Raw genomic sequence first — 26,978 nt, forward strand, 5'->3', positions numbered from 1 at the left:
CCTCACCAAAGTTTCTGCACACATATTCATTGCTTTTTATAATACATTTTGCATGTGTTACCATTAGATTAACCACTTAAGGACCACCGCATGTACATATACGTCCACAATATGGCACGTACAGGCACATGGGCGTATAGGTAGGTCCTCGCCTATTAGCGGGTGGGGGGTCCGATCGGGACCCCCCCCGCTACATGCGGAGGTCGGGTCCGCTCGGGGAGCGATCCGGGACCACGGCGCGGCTATTTGTTTATAGCCGCTCCGTCGCGATCGCTCCCCGGAGCTGAAGAACGAGGAGAGCCGTGTGTAAACACGGCTTCCCCGTCCTTCACTATGGCGGCGCATCGATCGCGTCATTCCCTTTATAGGGAAGACACGATCGATGACGTCATTCCTACAGCCACACCCCCAAACAGTTGTAAACACATACTAGGTGCACCCTAACTCCTACAGCGCCACCTGTGGTTAACTCCCAAACTGCAACTGTCATTTTCACAATAAAGAATGCAATTTAAATGCATTTTTTGCTGTGAAAATGACAATGGTCCCAAAAATGTGTCAAAATTGTCCGAAGTGTCCGCCATAATGTCGCAGTCACGAAAAAAATTGCTGATCGCCGCCATTAGTAGTAAAAAATAAATAAAAAATAAAAATGCAATAAAACTATCCCCTATTTTGTAAACACTATAAATTTTGCGCAAACCAATCGATAAACGCTTATTGCGATTTTTTTTACTAAAAATAGGTAGAAGAATACGTATCGGCCTAAACTGAGGAAAAAAAATGTTTTTATATATGTTTTTGGGGGATATTTATTACAGCAAAAAGTAAAAAATATTGCTTTTTTTTCAAAATTGTCGCTCTATTTTTGTTTATAGCGCAAAAACTAAAAACCGCAGATGTGATCAAATACCACCAAAAGAAAGCTCTATTTGTGGGGAAAAAAGGACGCCAATTTTGTTTGGGAGCCACGTCGCACGACCGCGCAATTGTCTGTTAAAGCGACGCAGTCCCGAACTGTAAAAACACCTTGGGTCTTTAGGCTGCATATTGGTCCGGGGCTTAAGTGGTTAAGCACCATTGGAAGTTTAAATGAGCTTTAAAATAAGAAAGTGATTTTCTGTATTACTAATACAAATTTTCAACAATATAAAAAATTGTAATAAAATACAATTTGGATTAGCCTTCAACATGTAAGATAGTATTACAGCATAACAAAGCTAATATTGTAGGATACCTCTGCTGATTTTTAACTCCACAAATATTATATCTGTTCAGTTACCTCCAATTGCATTACAGCGCGATGTTATTTCCCATAATACCAGTGCCATGGAATACACATCTGTTTGTTTAAATGACTCCATGTTTTCCAAATTTATTCTGGATTCAAGGACTTCCGGGGCCATATATCTGGCAGTTCCAACCTGAAGGAATAAACACAAATGATGTAAACATAAAATCATATGAATAATGGGAAAACTTTGTTAGGCCAGCTTTACACCTTTGTATTGCCTGCATTGCCATGAATGTTATTACAACACACAGCACTGCAGCAAGCACACATTAAAGCGGTTGTAAACCTTTACAGACCACTTTCACCTACAGGTAAGCCTAGATTAAAGGATCACTAAAGGAAAATATTTTTTTAGCTAAATAGCTTCCTTTACATTACTGCAGTCCTGGTTTCATGTCCTCATTGTTCGTTTTTGCTTTGAAGTAGCTGTAATTCTGCTCTGATCTCCACACTTCCTGCTTTTCTTGCTCCTTATGAAAAATCTCATGGCAGCTTTTCACTGTGGTCCAAGCTGTGTGTCTAAAACTCCTCAGAACCAATCAGATTAATTTTAAAAACAAAACACTGCCCTGGATTTGTTTGTTTTTGTTCTGTCTCTTTCTCTACTTCACAGAAACATGAAACCAGTTTAAAACCGAAAGTGAAACTAGAGGCACATTATATGATTGACTTTTATCAATTTTTAATAATTTTTAAAATGAATCAGTTAACTTTTATGTCTCTATACCCTGTAAACAGTCATTTCAGCAAAAACATTTTTTTCCTTTAGTGACCCTTTAACCTCCCTGGCGGTATGATTCTGTCTGGAATTACGTACCAAAAGCAGTACAATTATTTGCAAGGAAATTTGGCGTTTTATACTGTAGGCCTGTAATTCTTAGGAATAACTCACTTAAATTTGACCAAACAAGAATCTAATAGGCATCCCGGGTATGACATTTTTTTAAAAACAAAATGATAAATTATAATATAATAAATAATTATAAATAATTATAACAAATAATAATATAATTCTAATAAAAATTATTCAATAATGTAATCAACTCAAAATCACTGAAATTTTCTCAGTTGCAGAATTGTCACTGTCATTATTTTTTTTTTTTATGACGAATTTCCCCACAAATCGCTATCGCACAATTCTGCAAGTGATTATAATTTATTATCGCTGTTTTTTAGCTGATCTAAAACCATTTTTGACATAAAGGGACACTTTTGGTTGCTATGGACAATCTACAGTTTGCAGGCAGAAAAAAAGGTTTTTATTATATAAAAGAACATGCAGGGCACTGGGCAGACCACTAGGGACAAGGGGGGTGTGTTTTTTTTACATACAGTACTGTAATCTATAAGATTACAGTATACTGTATGCATAGTGTTTGTTTAAGTTTTTGAATTTGGCGCCGATCTCCGCTCCCGTGCGTCGTAACGTCGCAGGGAACGGAGATCGGCGGCACAGGAGGACGCTGTGTGAATCGAGCGAGGTCCCGCTCGCTCACACAGCGCGGTGGCATCGCTGGATCCAGGACAAGGTAAGCCAGCGCACGCTGCAGGCTCTGCATAGCTTACCCCGAGCGTGACTCGGGGATACCGATCGCAGCAGAAAAAATCCAACCCGAGTCACGCTTGGGGTTACCGCCAGGAGGGTTAAGGCTTACCTGTAGGTGCTGGAAATATCTCCTAAAGCGACACAGTTTAGGAGATATTTGCAATGTCCTCGAACGATGCGGTCCCGCTGTGCCCTTTCAAGCTGGGGTGAGTGGGGACACCCCAGCTTGAAAGGACCTTTAGAAAGGACTACTACACCATAGGCAAAATAAAAGTCATCAACGAGTGCATTAACCATAATGGACAATGCCTGATGCACACCACACTTTTCATACAGTATGTCATTTCATATACCATTTTCAGACCTACCTGCCCGCTGTTAGCAAGATCATCCACTGAAAGAGATGGATCCAGCCAGAGAGATAATCCAAAGTCACATAAACAACATGTGAGATCATTTTTAACAAGTATATTTGAGCTTTTCAAGTCTCGATGTACTATTGGGGTTTTTGGTCTTCCACATGGTGTGTGGTCACTATGTAAGTGGGCAACCCCACGAGCCAAAGAGCCACCAAGCAGTAGGAGGTCTTCCCAACTAATGATGTGTCTTGTTAAGTATTCCTGTAAATTGCCTGTAGAGTGAAAAGCAGTAATTAACCAGTATTGCTTTCCAACATCTGTTTTCCTCTCTTCAGCAGTCAAAAACTGTAAAACATTTTCATGTTTTAGATTTATATCTGAAAAGATTTCTTTCTCCATTTTCCAAGATGCATATTCTTCATAAGGAAAAATTTTGACAGCCACTGTTTCAAACTGATCTGAAGTATTCTGTTTGAGTTTGGCTTTATAGACTTCAGCAAATCTTCCCTTTCCAACCAAGGTGTCCAATTCAATAGGAAGAAGTTCAGTGTTGTGATTTAAGTTGTTGGCACATGTCGAACTTATATCTGAACGGTCATCATCTAACATCATGGAACATTCCATATTTGGATGTTTGATACATTTTTGGTGACCATCCCATTTCTTGTCAAACTTATTTTTTCGATGAATTCGGTAACAATAAAAAATGAAGATTACTGCAACAGCTACGACAACTGGTGGAATAAGACTTGCCAGTGCAACAATAGTTGTGTCAGGGCCACCAGGATTTCTGGATTCTAAAAAAAAAAATTACGTGTTAGGAAAAGGATGAATACAAATGCTTTGACATAATTCAGTATGAGATATGTTTTAGTGGCACATGAAAAGGGTATAAGAAAACTTTAAAGTGAACTCATGCCCTTAAAGTTTTAAAAACAAAGTTCTGCCTAAGTGCAGACACCAGGATGTGCATGATATTACCATTATAAGGCATAACAATTCATCTGTGCCTCTCTCTGATTTTTTTTCCCTTTGTTCTTGAGGTCTAATTTTCATTGACATCACTGCTAAGCTTTACCCAGTGAGCATGCCCTTTTTGGTCACTGAGGCACTATCACTGGACCATGAAAAGCCAATTGTAAGGGCTAAGCCTTAACCTTAAGTACAGAGTGTAAAATGAGTCAATATAAACTTAAAATAAAGGTCTGGAAAGGAGAACAGTTTTGTGTACTCAACATTTGCAAAAGATGATCAGTTCCGGTGTTCTTTAAAACAATAATAATGTCTATATTCCCATCGCACACTTTCCTGGATAAGGCTTGGGAGTAACTGATGCTGAAGCAACAACCAATTGGAACTGGAGAAACCATAGATCAAATGCACATATTCACCAGCACACCACAGATCATTGAATAACATGTGTGATGTGATTATTATTTAATAAAGATTTTGGACATTATTTAATGATCTGCTTTGTGCTGGGGAATATGTGCATTTAATTTAAAACAATAAGTTATATTTAAAATTAGAACAGTGAGCCAAATAGTTTTTCCAGTTTTGTATAATAAAGTGGAGAAGGGTTTGAACTTCTGTCAAGTCTTTTCATATATTTTTGATGGTGACCACTGTCACTCACCAGAACAGTGGAGAGGATACCTTTCAATGGAGATAACTGCTAAGAGGAGGGGCCTCCCCTCACCTTGGGAAGATCTCTACTCATTTCCTACTATGACACTGTGCAAAACTAAAACGTGCTTTAACCTCCCTGGCGGTATGATTCTGTCTGGAATTACGTACCAAAAGCGGTACAATTATTTGCAAGGAAATTTGGCATTTAATACTGTAGGCCTGTAATTTTTAGGAATAACTCATTTAAATCTGACCAAACAAGAATCTAATAGGCATCCCGGGTATGACATTTTTTTAAAAACAAAATGATAAATTATAATATAATAAATAATTATAACAAATAATAATATAATTCTAATAAAAATTATTCAATAATGTAATCAACTCAAAATCACTGAAATGTTCTCAGTTGCAGAATTGTCGCTGTCATTATTTTTTTATTTTTTTATGACAAATTTCCCCACAAATCGCTATCGCACAATTCTGCAAGTGATTATAATTTATTATCGCTGTTTTCTAGCTGATCTAAAACCATTTTTGACATAAAGGGACACTTTTGGTTTCTATGGACAATATACAGTTTGCAGGGAGAAAGAAATGTTTTTATTATATAAAAGAACATGTAGGACACTGGGCAGACCACTAGGGACAAGGGGGGTGTGTTTTTTTTACATACAGTACTGCAATCTATAAGATTACAGTATACTGTATGTAAGGTGTTTGTTTACGTTTTTGAATTTGGCGCCGATCTCCGCTCCCGTGCGTCGTAGCGTCACAGGGAACGGAGATCGGCGGCACAGGAGGACGCTGTGTGAATCGAGCGAGGTTCCGCTCGCTCACACAGCGCGGTGACATCGCTGGATCCAGGACAAGGTAAGCCAGCGCACGCTGCAGGCTCTGCATAGCTTACCCCGAGCGTGACTCGGGGATACCGATCGCAGCAGAAAAAATCCACCCCAAGTCACACTCGGGGTTACCGCCAGGCAGGTTAATAGTGAACATGGAGAAGTTGCAAATAGGAAAACCTTTGTGCTCATTTAGCAACTGCTGCCCCTTCTCCATAGAAATGCGAAAACACCTTTAACCATATACAGTTGTGCTCAAAAGTTTCCATACCCTGGCAGAAATTGTGACATTTTGTCATTGATATTGAAAATGTGACTGATCATGCCAAAAACTGTCTTTAATTTAAGGATAGTAATCATATGAAGTCATGTATTCTCACATAGTTCTTTGCCTCCTTTTAAAATCATAACAGAAATCACCCAAATGGCCCTGATCAAAAGTTATAATACCCTGCAATGTTTGGCTTTGGTACAGGCACACAAGGTGACACACACAGGTTAAAATATTAATGTTAATTAAAGTTTAATGTCCCACATCTGGGGCTTTTTAAACTTCAATTAGTGTCTGTGTATAAATAGTCAGAGTTTGTTATATCTCTCGTGGATCACTGAGCAGGCTAGATACTGAGGCACAGGGAGGAGAAAATAACTGTCAAAAGACCTGCGTAACAAGGTATGGGAACCTTATAAAGGTAGAAAGGGATATACAATATATCCAAAGCCTTGAATATGCCGGTCAGTACTGTTCAATCACTTTTTAAGAAGTAGAAGATTCAAGGATCTCCTGAAACCAAGTCAAGGTCAGGAAAAACAAGAAAGATTACAGACACAACTGCCAGAAGAATTGTTTGGGATACAAATAAAAACTAACATTTAACCTCAGGAGAAATATAGGCTGCTCTGGTGTAGTTCTTTTAAGGAGAACAATGATTGATACAAAAATTAGTTGCATGGTTGAGTTTCCAGAAAGAAGCTTTTGCTGTGCCAATGCCACAAAAAAGCCCAGTTACAATATGTCTGATGACAACTTGACATGCCTCACAGCTTCTGGCGCATTGTAATCTGAAGTGATGAGACCAAAATGGAGCCTAATGGTCACAACAATAAACGCTATGTTTGGAGAAGGGTCAACAAGGACTATTGCAACAAGAATATGATCCCCACTGTGAAGCTCACAGTGGCTCACTAATGTTTTGTGTGTGTGTGAGGATACTCTTAGATATTCCAGTAGGACAATGAACCTAATCACAGGGCAAAGTTGACCCTCCAGTGGTTACAGCAGAAAAAGGTGAAGGTTCTAGAGTGGCCTTCACAGTCTCCTGACCTTAATGTCAGTGAGCCACTCTGGGAAGATCTCAAATTTGCAGTTTGTGCAAGACATTGCATGACCTGGAGGCATTTTGCCAAGACGAATTGGCAGATATACCATCTGCAAGAATTTGGGGCGTCATAGACAACTATTACAAAAGACTGCAAGCTGTCATTGATGCTAAAGGGGGCAATACACAGCATTAAGAACTAAGGGCCAGATCCACAAAAGGGATACGACGGCGTATCTGCTGATACGCCGTCGTATCCCTGTTTCTATCTATGCGACTGATCCACAGAATCAGTTACGCATAAATAGGCAGAAGATCCGACAGGTGTAATAGTTTTACACTGTCGGATCTTAGGATGCAGTACCGCGGCCGCCGCTGGGGGCATTTCTCGTCGTAATCCAGCGTCGGGTATGCAAATTAGCACTTACGGAGATCCACAAAGCTTTTTTCCTTCGTTAAGTCGCCGTAAGTGCTAGTTTGCCGTCGCAAAATTAGGGCTGCTTTTACAAAGTGTAAACTTAGTACACCATGTAAAAGTATACCCTTCTTTCCCGCGTCGCTGTCAAATTTTTTTTTACATTTTTTTTTTCCCGCCGCATCTCTTTTTTACACGTCGCGATTCACAAAACTCGGCGTAACGTAAGGCAAAGCACGTCGGGAAAATAGCGTCGGGAGCATGCGCAGTACGTCCGGTGCGGGAGCGCGCCTAATTTAAATGGGACTCGCCCTATTTGAATTGGCCCGCCTTGCGCCGGACGGATTTAGGATACACCGCCGCAAATTTCAAGGTAAGTGCTTTGTGGATCAGGCACTTTGCCCGAAAATTTGCGGCGGTGTAACCTAAATAGGTTACGTTCCGCTGCGCCGCCTGGCTGTGGATCTGGCCCTAAGGGTATGCAGACTTTTGATATGAGGTAATTTAATCTGTTTACTTGTTGCCATGTTTTCTTTAATGATTGTGCTATTTTGTTATGACCTACAGCTGAATATGAATCCCATATTAAATAAAAGAAATGTGTTTTGCCTGCTCACTCGTGTTTTCTTTAAAAATGGTACATACTGTATATTACCAATTCTCCAAGGGTATACAAACTTTTGAGCACAACTGTATATGCATCCTGTATATACACATACAAATATGCCACAACAACCTGATTGGCATTGTTGAAGAACAAGCACACCATCGAGCACCACTGCCCCCTGTCTATCCCACTAAGCACCAATGCCCCCTTCACCACCACTGAGCACCACTGCCTCGCGACCATTGTTGCCCACACTAAAGCACACTTCATACAATGGTTTCCAAGAAATCTATGTGAAATCACTAACATAAAATATATAGAACTAAGTTTGTATGGCTTAACAATATACATTTAACTAATGGACGCACTAGAAATATAATGGACCATAAATAATATTTTGATTAAGACTGTTATTCTGTTTATAATTTCATGAAATCTGCTGCTCCTTCAAATATTCATATGTATATAGTGTTGACATATTATGCAATCAATCCAATTTCATTTTAAAAATGAAAAACTAGAACATGCAGCAAGTAGTGCTAGTCATTAGCTAATGTTTGCAGTCTGGAGTTAATGTAAGCTTGCTGCCAGGATAAATGTGAGGTAAGTGATATTTATACAGTGTATTATTTAGCTGTCTGCAGGAACTGAGCACCAGCTTGCAGAGATTGTCTTCATTGCTGAGCACAAAAAGGAAACATCATGTCTGACACAGAAAGACCATTTGCTTCCCTGCTGCTGATAACAAGGAAAGCTGTCCAAACCTCTGTTTTCATTTATATAAAACACTAATACATGACTATATAAAAGAAGAATTGCTGCTTTCCAGCTATTATTTATGGAATTCTTATTAATGCTTGCATGGTAGATATCTACGCCCGATTAAATCAGCTTTTTCACATAATTGTATTGATTAACTACATGTCCTCATATAGTTCTTATTAAAGGTCAAAGTGGTTCTAAAGGCAGAACGCTTTTTATCTTAATGCATTCTATGCATTAAGATAAAAACCTTCAGTGTGCAGCAGCACCCCCGACTCAGCAACCTTAATACTTAAATAAGCCCCATCTCGATCCAGCAATGTTGAATGGGAACCTACTCTGGGTGTCCAGCCCCAGGGACAGCTGTGCTTCAGGCTGGATTCTCAGGAGCCACTTTAAAATACAGATCTCTCCTTGCTGCTTTTCAGAGCTCAGAAACTCTGTCTGTTAGAGCCCAAAAGTGGCAGGCAGTTTCCAGTACAACAGCCAGCAGCAGAAGGACCCCTCTCTTATGCCCTGTGCCACTCATGCTGCTGAACAGCTTCAGTTGAGACAACATGAATTAGGTACCGAGTCCCCCATAAATGTATCAATTGAGCACTGGGCAACAATCACCCCCTGACAACCCCACTGAGCACCAATGCTCCCTGTCCACCATACTGAGCCCAACTAACCCCCTACCCACTGCTCCCCTTCCTCTACTGAACACCAATGTCCCCCTTGTCCACCCCACTGAGCACCACTCCTTCTTTTGAACATCAATGCACACACCCATCCAACCTATTTAACACCAATGCCTCCTCTTCCCCCTCTGAACAAAAAAGCTCCTCTCCCCCCCACTAAGAACCACTGCCCCCCCTCTCCCCCTTGCCAAGAAAAACTGCCACCCTGCCCACCTCATTTAACACTAATGCCCCCTGTCATGTACACCTCATTGAGTACCACTGCCCCCATCCATCCCATGAGCAGAAGTGCCCCTTGTCCACCCCACTGAGCGTCACTGCCCCCGCTCACCCCACTGACATCATCAACCTCCCCACCCACCTCACTGAGCACCACTTACCCCCTTGTCCCCACACTAAGCATCAATTGTCACTGCCCATATGCTGAAATCTTAGGCAACAATAAGGTTTATAGGCTTTTAATGAGTCGGACCAATTTCTGTTATCTGGCTCTTGCATGCAATCCATAGTGGTGTTCAAAGAGTAATAGCACTAATACATGGCAAGATCTGCAGTCAAACAAGCATCTTAGGAACCACCTACCTACAGGTTTAATTAAAGGGGTTGTACATGTTATTTTTTTATTTTTTTAAATAGGTTCTTTTAAGCTAGTGCATTGTTGGTTCACTTTCCTTTTCCTTCGATTTCCCTTCTAAATGTTTTTTTTTCTTTGTTCTCTTTGTCTGAATTTCTCACTTCCTGTTCCTCCTCAGTAAGCTGTTCATTAAGCTGTTCTGACTGACTTTCCACTGCTCAGATGATGGTGGAAAGCTTACTGAGGAGAAACAGGAAGTGATAAATTCAAACAAAGAAAAAAAACATTTAGAAGGGAAATCAAAGGAAAAGGTAAGTGAACCAACAATGCACTAGCTTAACCACTTAAGCCCCGGACCAATATGCTGCCTAAAGACCCAAGGTGTTTTTACAGTTCGGGACTGCGTCGCTTTAACAGACAATTGCGCGGTCGTGCGACGTGGCTCCGAAACAAAATTGGCGTCTTTTTTTCCCCACAAATAGAGCTTTCTTTTGGTGGTATTTGATCACCTCTGCGGTTTTTATTTTTTGCGCTATAAACAAAAATAGAGCGACAATTTTGAAAAAAATTCAATATTTTTTACTTTTTGCTATAATAAATATCCCCCAAAAACATATATAACATTTTTTTTCCCTCAGTTTAGGCCGATACGTATTCTTCTACCTATTTTTGGTAAAAAAATCGCAATAAGCGTTTATCGATTGGTTTGCGCAAAATTTATAGCGTTTACAAAATAGGGGATAGTTTTATTGCATTTTTATTATTTATTTATTTTTTACTACTAATGGCGGCAATCAGCGATTTTTTTCGTGACTGCGACATTATGGCGGACACTTCGGACAATTTTGACACATTTTTGGGACCATTGTCATTTTCACAGCAAAAAATGCATTTCAATTGCATTCTTTATTGTGAAAATGACAGTTGCAGTTTGGGAGTTAACCACAGGTGGCGCTGTAGGATTTAGTGTACACTTAGTGTGTGTTTACAACTGTAGGGGGGTGTGGCTGTAGGAATGACGTCATCGATCGAGTCTCCCCTATAAAGGGGATCACTCGATCGATGCAGCGCCATAGTGAAGCACGGGGAAGCCGTGTTTACATACGGCTCTCCCTGTTCTTCAGCTCCGGGGAGCGATCGCGACGGAGCGGCTATAAACAAATAGCCGCGCTGTCGTCCCGGATCGCTCCCAGAGGGAACCCGACCGCCGCGTGTAGCGGGGGGGTCCCGATCGGACCCCCGACCCACGTCTAGGCAGGCACGTACAGGTACGTTGATGTGCCTGTCCGTGCCATTCTGCCGACGTATATCTACATGCGGCGGTCGGGAAGTGGTTAAAGGAACCTATTTAGAAAATAAAAAACAAACCTTTACAACCCCTTTAACTGTTGACCAAAAATTAAACCTTTGAAGCCTTCATAATTTCCCCTATATCAATGAGCTTGTTTTGTTCTTTTACATGTCAGTGTCTATGTTAATAAAACAATTTGACTACTACTCTGTTGGTACAATTTTAGTTTCAATATTTTAAGATAGCCTTTGAATAGGCTGAATGTAACAGGGATTAAGTATATAAATAATAATGTTAAATTTCTATACCCTTCCTATTTTAGCTATTGAAATGTCCAAAAATTATGGCATGCAAGCTTTCAATATAGCTGATTTACACATGATAACACAAAAACATTTATCAGCAGGCAGAATCTCCAGCTGAGTTCATCATAAATCGATTATTTCTAGAGCAAAATCTGCTCTATTTTAGAAAAGACTGATCTACAGTGAAATTGCCTGCTCTGTTGTGTACTAAGCATAGAAAGAATGTGCTGAGTACTGGTGGCATGCTCATTACAAGAATTATATCTCCAATTATATCTCCAATATCTACATTTTCTTTTTTTACTAGTTACACATTTTCCCAAGCAAGTAAGTCTTGAGCTGAAGATGACCGAAGACCACCCACTCTTCTATTTTAAGTTTATATTACAAGTAGGAAGACAAAAAATGCTTTGCAGGATCCTACGAAAAATAAATAAATGCACCTGCAAAAAAATATGCATTTATTTATTTTTTTAACAAAAGTGAACGTATCCTTTTTTTAGACAGGAGCCATACACACATATCTCCTTTTCCTAACTATTCAACCAAATATAGAATGTTCCAGGAGGCCTCTCAATTACACCTTATACCAGGCAAACTGTTCTGTAGATATTTTCCTCCCTATTCTTTCAGGATTCCAACAATCACTCGTCTCAGGGGATTTCTATAATTATTGATTTCAATGTCTGCAAAGGTTCTCATTTATCTAGGTCATGTTATAGCTAGTAGCACTTAGTCCCATTCACATGTTTTAGTTAAACGTGAGTAACTATTACTAGCTATAGATTCCAATATGCTGCAGACATTTTTTAAAGATAAGTTCAAAGAAAAAAAAGGGAAAAAAATAACCTGCAAAGCATTGCACCCATGAACAGTGGATCGTGGGTGCAATGTCAGGCTCCTGCAGACACTTATTCCACGTACACACGATCGGTCCATCCGATGAGAACGACGGTCTGATGGACTGTTTTCATCGGTTAACTGATGAAGCTGACTGATAGTCAGTCGTGCCTACACACCATCGGTTAAAAAAACAATTGTATGCAAAAGAGGAAAGATATGGACAGCCGCACTCCAATTTCTTAAAAATACGTGCCCTTTATTGGGTAAAGGAAAAATGCACTACAGGTATCAGCACACAGTGGGAAAAACCCCTGACGCATTTTGCATTGGATAGCTATGACTAAGCATTGATATCCAACGCGAAACGTGTCAGATGTTTTTCCCACTGTGTGCTGATACCTGTAGTGCATTTTTCCTTTACCCAATAAAGGGCACGTATTTTTAAGAAATTGGAGTGCGGCTGTCAATATCTTTCCTCTTTTGCATATCCCGTGCATTGCCTGCACCCATTGGTTTCTGAGTGGACATTGATTGTTCTAGTGTGCTCACCTGGAGCGGCAGCCTTCCTATCTAAAAAAACGATTGTGTCAGAACGCGGTGACGTAAAACACAACGACGTGCTGAAAAAAACGAAGTTCAATGCTTCCAAGCATGCGTCGACTTGATTCTGAGCATGCGTGGATTTTTAACCGATGGTCGCGCCTACTAAGGATCGTTTTTTTCTATCGGTTAGGAATCCATCGGTTACATTTAAAACAAGTTGTTTTTTTTTTAACCTATGGATAAATAACCGATGGGGCCCACACACGATCGGTTTGGTCTGATGAAAACGGTCCATCAGACCATTCTCATCGGTTTGACCGATTGTGTGTACGTGGCATTACTCAATCTTTCTTGCCCTTACCTCTGTATGGACTTTCTGTTTGAAAGTTGGAAGAAGTGTGAATGGATTATGAGGGCGCTCATCAGTGCCTTTGAAGTCTATTGAGAACTACAAGCCATCTACCTTGGTGGGAGGAGGGAAATTTGTGTTCTTCGTAATTTATCGTAACTGACGCCATATGTTAGGTCTTCAGAGCTGTGTTGTCATGTCAAAGAGGAAGGTAGGAGCATGCTATATTTTTGGCACATCAAAAGTTTGTTTTCTGTACTTTCAACATGTCTCAAGGAAAAAGTTGTGGAAATGTCCATTAATTACCAAGATGTACTAAATGTATTTTATTTTTATTTTGCTGTGACATACTCTAAATAATGTACAATGTTGACTAAGGCTGAGAATTCTAAAGGAGACCTAACCAGCTTACAAGTACTCTTAAAGTGATATTAAAGTCTTGTTTTTTTAAGTTAAACATGTCATAGTTATCTGCTCTTTGTAATGATTTTGCACAGAGCAGCCTGGATCCCCCTCTTCTCGGGTCCTACTTCGGTGCTCCTTTCCTTTCTGTTGAGTGCCCCCACAGCAAGCAGCTTGCTATTGGGCACCCAAGCCGAGCCACAGCTCCATGTGTCTATTCTGAAACAGAGCCATGGTCCGGCCACACCCCCTTTCTTTCCTCATTTGCTGACTGACTTTAATTAACAGCAGCAGGAGCCAATGGCGCCGCACTGCTGTCTTAGCCAATGAGAAGGAGAGTCCCGAACAGTCGAGACACTCCTGCAACATTGCTGGATCTAGATGGGCTCAGGTAAGTATTAGGGGAGCTGAGGGGGGCTGCTGCACACAGAACAGAGTGTACTCTATTTTCAAATTAATATTTGTATGAATATTCAATGACTGCACTAATGCTATTCAAAAGTACTTTTTGTTTGCTTTTAACATTCAATTTTGAAATTGGTCATTGAAAAAAACATTTTCCATCCTTCTCCTTTGATTTTTTTTGTCACTGTGGAAAACTAATGTTGATTGGATCTCAGTAACAATCAGAAAATCAAACAAACATTTTTTAAAATCGAAAAGTTTCAAACAAAATTCCACTAATGTATGGCCAATTTTAGATAAATCAGGGCTCCTCAAAAATTAAACATTTCAGATAGCAAGTTGTGGCCTCAACTTAGGCCCAAGTCACACTGGGGATTCAACCACTGGTGACACCTCGTAGGTGGCATAGTCACCAATGGGAAGCTGCCAGTTGACCTAAGTCACATTTTCACTGGCCACAACCTGCAGTGACAACCTGCTGGTTCAGCTAAAGAGGGAGTTACACAGAGAGGACTCTGTCATATTTGAAAATAAAGAAGAACCAGCTGTATTTTTCAAAGTTCTCACACACGCATATATTTTCATATGTGATATTCTTTTCCAAGAAGATTCTAAGCTCAATCAAAGCTGAGTTCCACTAGTTTTTCTATTTATTAAGAGTCAGCAGCTACAAAAAGTGTAGCTGCTGACTGTTAATAAACACACACTCACCTGTCCCATGGTCCAGCGATGCGGCCGCCTGAAGTCTCAGTTCTCTTCCTCTCTGCCGGCATCACAAGTGTGGGCACCCGGCTGTGACAACTTGTGGCTCCACAGCCGGTGTACACTGCACATGCGCAAGTCTCTGTGTGCGTCCTGTCTGGTCGAGCAATCTTCTGGGGTCTGTGATGTGTCCCAAAATATTGCAGGTAGGGAGGGGAAGAGGAGGAGTCTCCTAGGCGGTGCGAGCGAAAGTGGGAGCTGGGTACCTGTCAAAACTAAGTACCCACTCCCCCTCTAAAAAATGACATCCCATATGTGGCATGTCAGGGGGTTAGGAGTCCTTGAAGCGGAAGTTCTACTTTTGGGTGGAACTCCACTTTAATTTAGTTATGTATAACTAAAATAATTTAGAACATGTACTTTTAAATGCAACCAGAGTAAGTGTCCAAATGTATCTTTGATATCAGTTACCTGCAATACAGAAGCATTCATATTGGAAGAGGGAGTACCAGCACTAGCAAACATCCATACTCTGCTGCTTTGTAGATGCTGAGTGGAGGAGAGTGACAGTGCTACTGCTCCTTCCTTGCTGGTTGTGATCTTGACATAATTATACTGCAGTCATACCTCTCAACTTTTTCAAATGGGAATGAGGGACACCTATTAGCAAAAGTATGTAGACATAGGACACACACCCCAACAAACAGCAGGGCCGGAAATGACGTACGTAGCGTGACCTGGTCACGCTACGTATATGACATTTCCGGCCCTGCTGTTTGTTGGTTCCTGTGCAGTGGAACACACGCCACGGACAGATTGCAATGGGAGGCGGTGGGAGCACGGCAGATCCCCAGACTACCGATTAGAGCCAGCAGCCCCAGTGCCGGGCTAAGTTTTATCTTTGCTAATTTTTTAATAAACAAAATTACGCTATGGATGTTTCCATTGTTATTTCATATCCGGCCGAGACCTTTAAGGAGGAAGTCGCCTAATATCTCTGTTTCAGCCAAGGTGAGCAGGCATTATCCTGCATAAGCTCTCATTGACTCTCTTTTTGAGTAAAGGAGTCAATGTGCTCTGGTAAGCAGATTACTTATCCAGTCACTTTGGGTGTTTATTCAAGTTTGGTGAAGGATCACTTCTCTATCAGTATATCACAGCAAGCACAGAATGGACGTTTGGTGTTTTATGGACTTTGATTTATTATCATAATTTTTTTTGCGCTTAAGATTGGGACTGAATATTATTTGCACTAATTGATATTTCACAATATTTTTTAATCATATGCTGTTTGATAATGTTTTGTGCACATTTGTTTGATAAAGATTAGTGACTTCAGGAGTGCAGTCCTATGATTTTCATTGCTATTTTATTAATTATTAGTGCCCCCTATCTTTTACCCATGTCACTAGGAGCATTCACTCTTTAAGGGGAGCAGCTTATTTTATTTGCTACTATATGTTTATTTACTTTGCGCACAGTTTTCACCCTTTAATACTGCATCATATTGTCTACCTCATTCTTTTTTTATAATCACTTTTTTCCTTTATTATAACATTTTTCGATTTACAACAAAAAAGACAAGACAACAAAGAAAGACAAAAAACCCTCCATACAGTTTATTCATATAAAACCATTTTAACACATAACACTCATTCCCCTTGGGGTACTCTAGATCTATGCTCATATTTTCCCCCATTCCTTTCCCTTTTCCTTTACTTATTTCCTTCCCTCTTTCTTCCCGTCCCCCTCTCCTCCTTTTTTTTCTCTTCTTTGCCATGGAACCTTGGTCCCCTCCAGAAAACGTGCAAAAAAAAAGAACCCTGCACCCTCCCCCCTACACACCATTTTCATGCTTCCTTTCCAGTAAAAAAAAAATGGAAAATGGATTAAAAAGGATCTTAATAGCACCTTATTATGTGTTTTCTCAATCCCCCCAAAGAAAAAAAAGGAGCCCATCTCCTGTGTTTTAATTTCTAGATTATATTTATCTTGCCTGTTTTAAATTCCATATTAATTCCTCAATCATCATGCATGCAGTAAAGATATTTGACGATGAGAAGAGTTCAGCCAATGAAGATTGTCTACAGTGACAGTGACATTGAGGCCAGATATAGAGGTCTAGGGAAGGAAGTTACTAGTGCAACAGTTGGAGTCAGAATAGCTGTTTTGGAATATAAGACTTGGATCAAAAGGCTGCTGTACAGATTTCCAAGTTCTTTGGCAAGTAAACAAGTACATTTCTAACTTATTTCTTTTTACATTTAACTGTATTGCTATCACAAGAGGACTATCAATCTTCCTATGTGATCAGAGGTCCATTATATTGGATTCTGACAGCTCGGAATCAGAAGTACTCAGAGCTGAGCACTTCCTGTTCACACTTCATTGGGGGAGATTGGGGAACATATGCTAATGAGCTCCTCCTGCTTACCATTCTGAAAGCATTTGCTGTGGTCCAAGGTTGGTGTCTTAGTTGAAATCTTACATTTTCTGCCCCCTTCCCAATTACTACATTGAAAAAGTGATGTTCATTGATGGAAGCTATAGTACAGCTTCTGTGAATAGAGGAAGGGGGTGGAATAGGCAGACATAGTTGGCACTCTTGATGATTGGTTATGACAAGTTCAGTGGCTGTATTAATCCCCAAAGAACCAGAAGATTACCCCTGAGAGGGTAATGGGTGGGAAGGGTGGAAGATTGCAAGATAGCAGCCACCAGCACAAGGGGCACCTCCCATTGAATGTAAATAACATCCCTTGTGCTGGTTTAAATAATGGAACTAAACTTAGGCTTTAATTCCCCAGTCCTCTCATAAACATTACAGAGAAAATGAAGCTAAGTAAGATTTTTCAGCTCTGGAGTTTTCAGAAAAGAGCAATGTCTGTTCAAACAAAGGGTTAAAAAGCTTGATTTCTTCATGGAGAAACCAAAAGTGTGCCTCTTTATCAGTGGGGACATATTGAGTTTGCCCTTATTTCAAATTGTACAGAGTAGCCTGCTCTCTTCCCAAATGCCGGCAACAAACAAAAACATAGAAAGATAGATATGCTGTGTGAATGGGAACTCACAAATATTTAGTTTTAGGTTTTCTCAAATATATATATATATATATATATATATATATATATATATATATATATATATATATATATATATATATATATATATATATATATATATATATATATATATATATATATATATATATAAAAACAAGTGTATGAGGCCTAATAAAGTATATGGGATTGTATAAAAAAGTAAGTAATACATACATACCTAAACCTTGCATTGTAAACTTTAGATTGCACTCTTCTTCATAGCAAGAGCATATAAACATTGTTCCACCAGCGATCTTTTTTTCTTTCATTATACAAGATGGCTCAGTGTACTCATCAAACGTGTGACCATAAAGAGGAACTTTGGGGTCATGGCACAGTGTCTCCTCAGTTGTGTGTGTGTCATTATGTCTCCTTGAAGGAAAAAAATGCAAATTTACAATGCGTCAATAATAAAAAAAAAAGTTACTTTAATATAGTCTCAACATTTTTTATAAATCTATGAAAAACCAAAGTGCCACCTTTAAGTGGCCACTGTTGGGTTTCTATTGTTTTTTGCCTAGGGGCAATTTTCTCTCTCTTCCTCTCCCTGTGCAATTCTGAACGGAGATCTCCTCAGTAGAGACACAGACGGGTTTACGAAAGGCAAATCCACTTTGCACTACAAGTGCAAAGTGCACTTGAAATTACACTGCCCTACAGTCGCTGTGTATCCCAGGGGGACATGCAAAGAAAATAAAAAACAGCATTTTGGCTTGCACATGATTGGATGATAAAATCAGCAGAGCTTCCCCTCATTTCAGATCTCCCCCTCAGATTTACAGTGACTGCACTTCCAAGTGCACTTTCAGTGCAATTTCAAGTGCACTTTGCACTTGTAGTGCAAAGTGGATTTGCCTTTCGTAAATAACCCCCAGAATGTGATAATAAAGTTGACCAAAGTTCTAACCCTTCTCCACTTATAATTTAAAGTATTTTATTTATTTTTTGCCAGAAACCTAGTGCTGTCCCATGTACTGTGCACTGTGTAGTGCTATCTCAATTTTTTCTATCAGTATGAGTGTTCGGGCTACAGAACACCTCGCCCTTATGTTATGCACATATGGAGAAGGAGAGGTGTTCTGTAATCTTAACACACTTCCTGTAATAAGCTGACAATGATGCTCCTTTATAAATATAGTACTGAAGGTGAATTTTGTCACCCTAGTATATTTATCGGCAGGGTCATCTGGAGAAAATAAAGAAAACTGAAAAACAAATGCGGGACTAGCCACTTCTCTGTTTTGTCAGCATTTTTGCAGCAACACAAACCAAACCATTGGAGAAATTTAAGAAAACTGGTGTACACAGAATCTGGTGCAGCTGTGCATAGTAATCAATCACAATCAACTTCTAACTTCAGCTTGTTCAAGTAAGCCTTGACAACGAGGCTGGGTTCACACTGGTGCGACAAACGCTCAGACATTGGGAGTGTGAAAATCAATGTTTCCCTATGGGAAACGACTTAACTGGTCCAACACGTCGGTCTGCTTTGCTCCCTGTACTACTTTGGTCCGACTTTGATCCTACTTCAGCCAATTGAATATCATTGAAGTCGGATCAAAGTCGGAATACCGTCTTGCATGCTCAGACTTTGGAATGCAACTTGTGCTCTGCTGATTTTGAGGGGGAACTCCACGTCAAATTTTAAATAAAAAACTGGCACAGGGTCCCCCTCCAAGGGCATACCAGGCCCTTGGGTCTGGTACGGATTTTAAGGGGAACCCCCTATGCCGAAAAAACGTCATGGGGGTCCCCCCCAAAATCCATACCAGACCCTTATCCGAGCACACAGCCCGGCCGGCCAGGAAAGGGGGTGGAGACAAGCGAGTGCCCCCAGCTCCTGGACCGTACCAGACCGCACGCCCTCAACATGGGGGATGGGTGCTTTGGGGCAGGGGGGCGCCCTGCGGCCCCCCCCCCCCACCCCAAAGCACCCTGTCCCCATGTTGATGAGGACAATGGCCTCTTTCCGACAACCCTGGCTGTTGGTTGTCGGTGTCTGCGGCGGGGGAGGGCCCCAGATCCCGACCCCCCACCCTATGTGAAAGAGTATGGGGTACATCGTACCCCTACCCATTCACCTGAAAGGAAAAAATAAAACAAAAAAACACACTAGACAGGTTCTTAAAGTAATTTATTAGGCAGCCCGGGGGGGTCTTCTTCCGACTTCGGGGGTTTTCTTCCGACTTCTCCGCTCTCTTCTCCCTTCGGTTCTTCTCCCACTCTCTGGTGCCTTCTGCCTTCTGCCGGGCTCCTCTGCTATCTTCTTACAGCTCTTTTGCTAGCGTTGGCCCGGTCTTCTCCATCATCTTTTTCCCTCTTCTTCCGATGTTGACACTTTTTCCCTCCAGGTGAATGGGTAGGGGTACGATGTACCCCATACTCATTCACATAGGGTAGGAGGCCGGGATCTGGGGGCCCCCTTATTAAAGGGGGCTCCCGGATTCCAATAAGCCCCCCGCCTGCAGACCCTGACAACCAACGGCCAGGGTTGTCTGGAAGATGCCCTTGTCCTCATCAACTTGGGGACAGGATACTTTGAGGTGGGGGCCGCAGGGCGCCCCCCTGCCCCAAAGCACTCTCCTGTTGATGCAGCAATGTAAATTCGACATCGCACTGGTTGTGACAGTGCCGTTGCCGGTAATAGGCTGCAATTTGGCATGTGATTTGACATGTCAAATAGAATGTAAAATGGTACCAATGTAAACGGGACTAAAACCCAGAAGATGATTTGTTACTATGCACAGCTGCATCAGATTCTGTGTGCACCAGTTTTAGAAAATCTCCCCCACTGTGTCCTAATACTAACAAACACTGACTCAAGGCATTATATTAGAAGTTTAAATGGGTATTTTATAACCCATATTTTTATGGGTAAAAATATATGGAATGTAGAAAAACGCAATACAAATAATCTTTATGTTAAAAAAAACTACTTCGAACCATATGTATTGTAAAAAATATACCATACTATCAATTCAGTTAAAATGCTAATGCCTTTTTTTCAGTGCCAGAAAAATCGAAATGAAACATTAAATCTTGGCCTTACCATATTGCTACACACACTTCATCAGCAAGCTCGCAAATGGAAGTTCTTTCACAGGAGCTCGTACAATTCCCATGACTTATCAAACATGTTGATGGCAGGATGTCACAAAATTTGCACAATCTTGCAAGTTTCACCTTCCCTCCAGGTTCACTTTCCCAGGATTTTGTCTTACCTATAGAAGAATATATTTAAAGTGAGTCAGAATTTAAATATACTGCATACTACAGTATAACTGTACTACAGTATGGATACCAAGTTTTTTTTTGTTTTATTATATATGTATTTTCAAAACAAAAGAAGATCACCTTTATAATTGGAAATCTACAATCAATACTTGCAATATCAAAGAGAGAGGCTTGGGTTGGAAGCAGGGTTGCCAACTTTCAGTACATTTACAAACAGTTTGTAAAATCCATAATTGTCCAATCTGTCCTTGAATGTCAGTTACGGACATTCAGCCTACATGTCCATTCAAGGACAGATGCAAAATGTACGGATTTTACAAACAGTTCGTAAATTTACTGAAAGTTGGCAACCCTGGTTGGAAGGTTGATGGCTTGATGGACTGACATTTTTAGAATACTAAGGGGCTTATTTACTAAAGGAAAAGAGACTATGCACTTTTCAAAGTGAAGTTGCACTCTGCAAGTGCATTTGCTCCAGAGCTTAGGAAATTATGCAAAGAATACCCAATCACACGCAAGGAAACAAAAAAAAAGCCTTTTTGCTTGCACATGCTTGGATGATGGAAGTCAGCAGAGTTTCTGCTCATTTAGTAAGCTCTGGAGCAACTGCTCTTGTAGGGTGCAACTGCAATCTATTTGCCTTTAGTAAATCAACCTCTATGTCTGGCCATTATCATACACTATATAAAAAAAAGATGCACAAAAAGCACAATTTCACCAAGGCCAAAAGCCATATGTGCAAATAGATGTAGGGATTCAAGCTCAAGACTTAAGTTTAACATTTCCATTCTAGTAAGGTATTTTTGACAAACTAGTATTGCTAACATGCCCATGTACTTGACTTCTTTGCCACCAGTTCCTTCTTTGGAATTCTGCATCTTTCTGGTCATCAATTTACCTAAAAATACTTATTTTCTGAATAATCCTTATCCAACATTATAATAACCGCTTTGGTTTGGTAGCAATGGGCCAGATTCACAAAAGGGATACGACGGCGTATCTGCTGATACTCCGTTGTATCCCTGTTTCTATCTATGCGACTGATTCATAGAATCAGTTACGCATAGATATCCCTAAGATCCGACAGGTGTAATAGTTTTACACTGTCGGATCTTAGGATGCAGTACCGCGGCCGCCGCTGGGGGGATTTTGCGTCGTAAACCAGCGTCGGGTATGCAAATTAGCAGTTACGGCGATCCACTAAATTGTTTTCCCGTCGTTACGTCGCCGCAAGTGTTAGTTTGCCGTCGCAAAGATAGGGCACCTTTTACAAAGTGTAAACTTAGTACACCATGTAAAAGTATACCCGTCTTTCCCGCGTCGCTTTCGATTTTTTTTTTAATTTTTTATTTTTCCCGGCGCAAGTCTTTTTTACCCGTCGCGATTCACAAAACGTCGGCGCGTCGTAACTTTGCGCAAAGCACGTCGGGAAATTTGCGACGGGAGCATGCGCAGTACGTCCGGCGCGGGAGCACGCCTAATTTAAATGGGACTCGCCCCATTCGATTGGGCCCGCCTTGCGCCGGACGGATTTAGGATACACCGCCGCAAATTTCCAGGTAAGTGCTTTGTGGATCAGGCACTTAGCCAGAAAATTTGCGGCGGTGTAACCTAAATCGGTTACGTTACGCTGCGCCGCCTGGCTGTGAATCTGGCCCAATATGTGGTAACAATATAAAGCATTACCCTTAGAACTATTGGTTTCATCTATGACTTTGTGATTCATGTTTTCTGTATGATGTTTTTTTGCTGTTGCTGCAACAGAAGAAAAAAAAAATAATAAAACTGGTTAGTAGTAATAGTTGCATACTTATTTAAGAATGAATTGCTAAAACTCTTCTTTATAAAGCACTGTAAACTAAAATAAGATAAGGCTGTCCCTAATTATTTTACTACCTGTGACAGTACATAAAATAGTGTCAGCCATACTATTTACTATCACATTTACTAATTGTGAATGTTCTAAAGTCCAGGATACTAAAGCTGGAGAGTGTAAAATCAGGCTAACTTCTGCATAGAAACCAGTCAACTTTCAGGTTTTTTTGCCAAGGCTTAATCAAACAAGCTGAGGTTAGAAGCTGATTGGCTACCATGCACAACTGCACCAGAGTGCACCCGTTTTAGTAAATCTACCCCATTGTCTAAATACAAGGTAGAGAAGGTAGGTGTATTTTCACTTGAATCCTGGTGAGCTTTGTGTATTTCTTCCAAATATGTGCAGTAATTCACAGTGGAATTTTGCCTCTGTGCAGGAGCTTCCTGTAATCAAGATTAGTCACTGCTGCTCTCTCTCCTTATGCATGGTGACGGGTCTTGTATCTGCCCGCCTTGTAGTTTTCTGCAGGCAGCCTATAGTGGGAGGGCCTGCTGGGTCTCTCTCTCAGCTCTGGTCCCTGCACAGGCTATGTGCAGCAGAGCGATTACATCACTGCTACTAATAACCAAATTTGCAAAGGCATTTAGTACACACAAAGTGAAATTATACTCATTGTTGCTATTGAGGAACATTCTTCAGTAAAAGGTTTTGTGCCTGGAATTTAGCTGTATTGAGACTTATACTGTGACAGAACCCACTGCCACTGTGTGTTTTGGAGGGGGCTGTGGGCTGGCCTCCTATCCACAGACTTTGGCCCATAAGAGACTGAGAGACCTGGGGACAAAATGGCATTAAGGTAATGTAATGTAATGCTATATCCCTTCTCACCATCCCCCTTCTTGTTTCTGTGTTTAATTGTGTTGGGTCATGGCATGACAAAAGATCTGGAGATACCTCCCAGCAGGGGATGTGTACGGAGGGGCTGCCTGCTTATCATAATTCCTTTACTGTATGTGTTTCAACTGTAGTTTCTGTTTCAATGTACTATACAAGTTCCCATTGGTTCTTACTTGTCCCCTACCTCCTCTATGACAAAGCTAACTGTGTTTAAAGGTGTATGTTTTGTATTTAATAAACAGTTTATGCTCTGCATGTTTAACCCTCAACCCTTGTGTGGTTTGCCTCGTGATTGAGGGGTTAAGGACTGGTTATGGCTAGTCTGCCAGCTGTGGTTGCGTTTGGAGGACAGAAGACACAGGTCTGGCGGGGGTGCCCAGCCGGGGGGATCTGAAATCCGTCACATATACTATACATTAGACTTACACACAAAAAGTAATAAGGATAATTTGACAGCGATCGACTAAGCAAAACAATTTCCTAATTCAAAATGAGTCATTTACTGAATCACCTTCTTTTAAATGGGTTAGGCCAAGTATATAAGGTACATAGATATATAGATAGATATATAGATAGATAGATAGATAGATAGATAGATAGATAGATAGATAGATAGATAGATAGATAGATAGATAGATAATCAGAAAGATGGGGCTTGGCTTTGAAAAAGAACGATATGAAAAGAGCTGACAGACACAAATTGCACCCACCATTTTCAAAAATGAACTCAGAATTACAACCATCACTTTTACATGCGCACATGAACATTGTCTCTCCCAAATGATTCCTCTTTTTCATGTGACATTTTGAGGTGTTATAGTCATTCAGTCTGTGTCCATGCAGCTTCTTTCTAGGATCATAACACAGTGTTTCCTCAGTGACAGCAGAATTATTGCTTCTCCTACAAATAAAACAGAATATAACAGACTGGCAATTAAGTATTTGCATGAAGGTATATGCCACATTAGCAAGATCTATGGATGCTGATACCCAGATAATCAGGGGGATAATACATTTAATACTCAGCTTAGTCTAGCTACAGTCACTTACATAGTCACTTATATATCACAGTCATTGCAGAATTTGTAAACTCCTTAAAGTATAACTAAAGGCATAACTTTTTTTTTAGTTTTGGATATAGTGGAGGTGGATTGGAATGCTTGTCAATTTTTATTGCAGTCTGTGCACCCATTATGGAGACTCACCCCCTATATTTGTCCTGTTTACTATTAGCATTAAAAGTAAAACAAAAATCCCACATTTTGGATTGTTCCCAGAAAAGTAATAGAGGGGAAATCTTCCAATGGGGTCCCCAAAGATTTCTCTTTATTTTCAGGGATTTCCTCTTGCCGAGAGGAGTTATAACCCTCCCTTACTCTATCCAAAATTAAAAAAATAAATTTTGACTATAGTTCTACTTCAAGGAAATCCAAAATCTCGGAATTGGTCAGCGGATTTGTTGCATCTCCTGTGGTGAACTATAGGGATGAGCTCTGCGTTCGATTCGAATGTATGTTCGACTCGAACATCGTCTGTTCGACCGTTCGTCGAAATACGAACAAAACGGGTCGTTCGCGCCAAATTTGAGTGACGCGCCACGGCCCATAATTCACTGCCGCATTGCGCGCTGATGATTGGCCAAGCATGCACTATGACCCGCATGCTTGGCCAATCACATCGCCGTCAGTACAGAGAGCCGTAATTGGCCAAAGCCAGGATGGCTTTGGCCAATTATGGCTCAGGGCTTTAGTACACACCCCACACTATAAAAGGCCGTCTGCAGGGCGGCCTCGTGTAGTGTGTTGCAGCGCTGGTTAGATATCAGTCACAGAGAGAGAGAGAGAGTGTCTTTTTTTTCTAGCTAGATAGAGCAGGCAGGCTAGTCAGTTAAATTTACAGTGTGTAGAGGATATATATACATCCCAGGTGTTGTACATATATTTATACACTGTATAGTTTAGCTAGATCAGTTCTTCCTAATTTATCAGACAGTTGATTGTGCTAGCTACAGTGTTCTCACGTGTTGTATTGCCCGCGTGCTCTTTAGTTTGCACCTAAAGCTACTTGGTGTGTACTTCACTTGTGCTGTGTAGTTTGCACCTAAATCTACTTGCTGTATACTGCACTTGTGCTCTATAGTTTGCACCTAAACCTACTTGGTGTGTACTGCACTTGTGCTCTATAGTTTGCACCTAAACCTACTTGGTGTGTACTGCACTTGTGCTCTATAGTTTGCACCTAAACTTACTTGGTGTTTACTGCAAGTGTGCTCTGTAGTTTGCACCTAAACCTACTTGGTGTGTACTGCACTTATGCTCTATAGTTTGCACCTAAAGATTTAGGAGCAGTGATTTTAATGATGCTTAAAGCCCCCGGTGGTATTCCCGAGTCTGACTCGGGGTGAGATTTTTTGGCTACGATCGGTAACCCCGAGTCAGACTCGGGCTCGCTTCGCTGAATCCACAGGCTTGGTTTACTTACCTTGTCCCTGGATCCAGCGATGTCACCGCGCTGTGTGAGCGAGCGGGACCTTGCTCGATTCACACAGTGACTCTGTGTGCCACCGATCTCCGTTCCCTGCGACGTTAAGACGCACGGGAGCGGAGAACGGCGCCAAATTCAAAAAGGTAAACAAACAGGATACATACAGTGTACTGTAATCTTATAGATTACAGTACTGTATGTAAAAAATACACAACCCCCTTGTCCCTAGTGGTCTGCCCAGTGCCCTACATGTACTTTTATATAATAAAAACTGTTCTTTCTGCCTGCAAACTGTAGATTGTCCATAGCAACCAAAAGTGTCTCTTTATGTCAAAAATGGTTTTAGAGCAGCTAGAAAACAGCGATAATAAATTATAATCACTTGCAGAATTGAGCAATAGCGATTTATGGGGAAATTTGTCATAAAAAAAATAAAAGTAATGACAGCGACAATTCTGCAACTGAGCACATTTCAGTGATTTTGAGTTGATTACATTATTGATACATTTTTATTATAATTATATTATTAGTTGTTATAATTATTTATTATATTATAATTTATCATTTTGTTTT

The 26,978-nt window shown here is 40.6% G+C and overlaps 1 protein-coding gene across 1 annotated transcript in view; it reads right to left on the reverse strand.

Moving 5' to 3' along the window:
• TGFBR2 (transforming growth factor beta receptor 2) overlaps nucleotides 1–26,978 on the reverse strand; it is a 124,393-nt gene that overhangs the window by 20,427 nt on the left and 76,988 nt on the right. Inside the window, exons 3-8 of the mRNA XM_040353090.1 lie at nucleotides 24,632–24,822; nucleotides 22,895–22,963; nucleotides 21,024–21,195; nucleotides 18,153–18,346; nucleotides 3,209–3,996; nucleotides 1,283–1,424 (exon numbers count right to left, since the gene is read on the reverse strand). Of these exons, the coding sequence (XP_040209024.1) occupies nucleotides 1,283–1,424; nucleotides 3,209–3,996; nucleotides 18,153–18,346; nucleotides 21,024–21,195; nucleotides 22,895–22,963; nucleotides 24,632–24,822 (1,556 nt within the window). The remainder of the gene's footprint in view (nucleotides 1–1,282; nucleotides 1,425–3,208; nucleotides 3,997–18,152; nucleotides 18,347–21,023; nucleotides 21,196–22,894; nucleotides 22,964–24,631; nucleotides 24,823–26,978) is intronic.

Source organism: Rana temporaria, chromosome 5, assembly GCF_905171775.1.
Source record: "Rana temporaria chromosome 5, aRanTem1.1, whole genome shotgun sequence".
Taxonomy (NCBI): domain Eukaryota; kingdom Metazoa; phylum Chordata; class Amphibia; order Anura; family Ranidae; genus Rana; species Rana temporaria.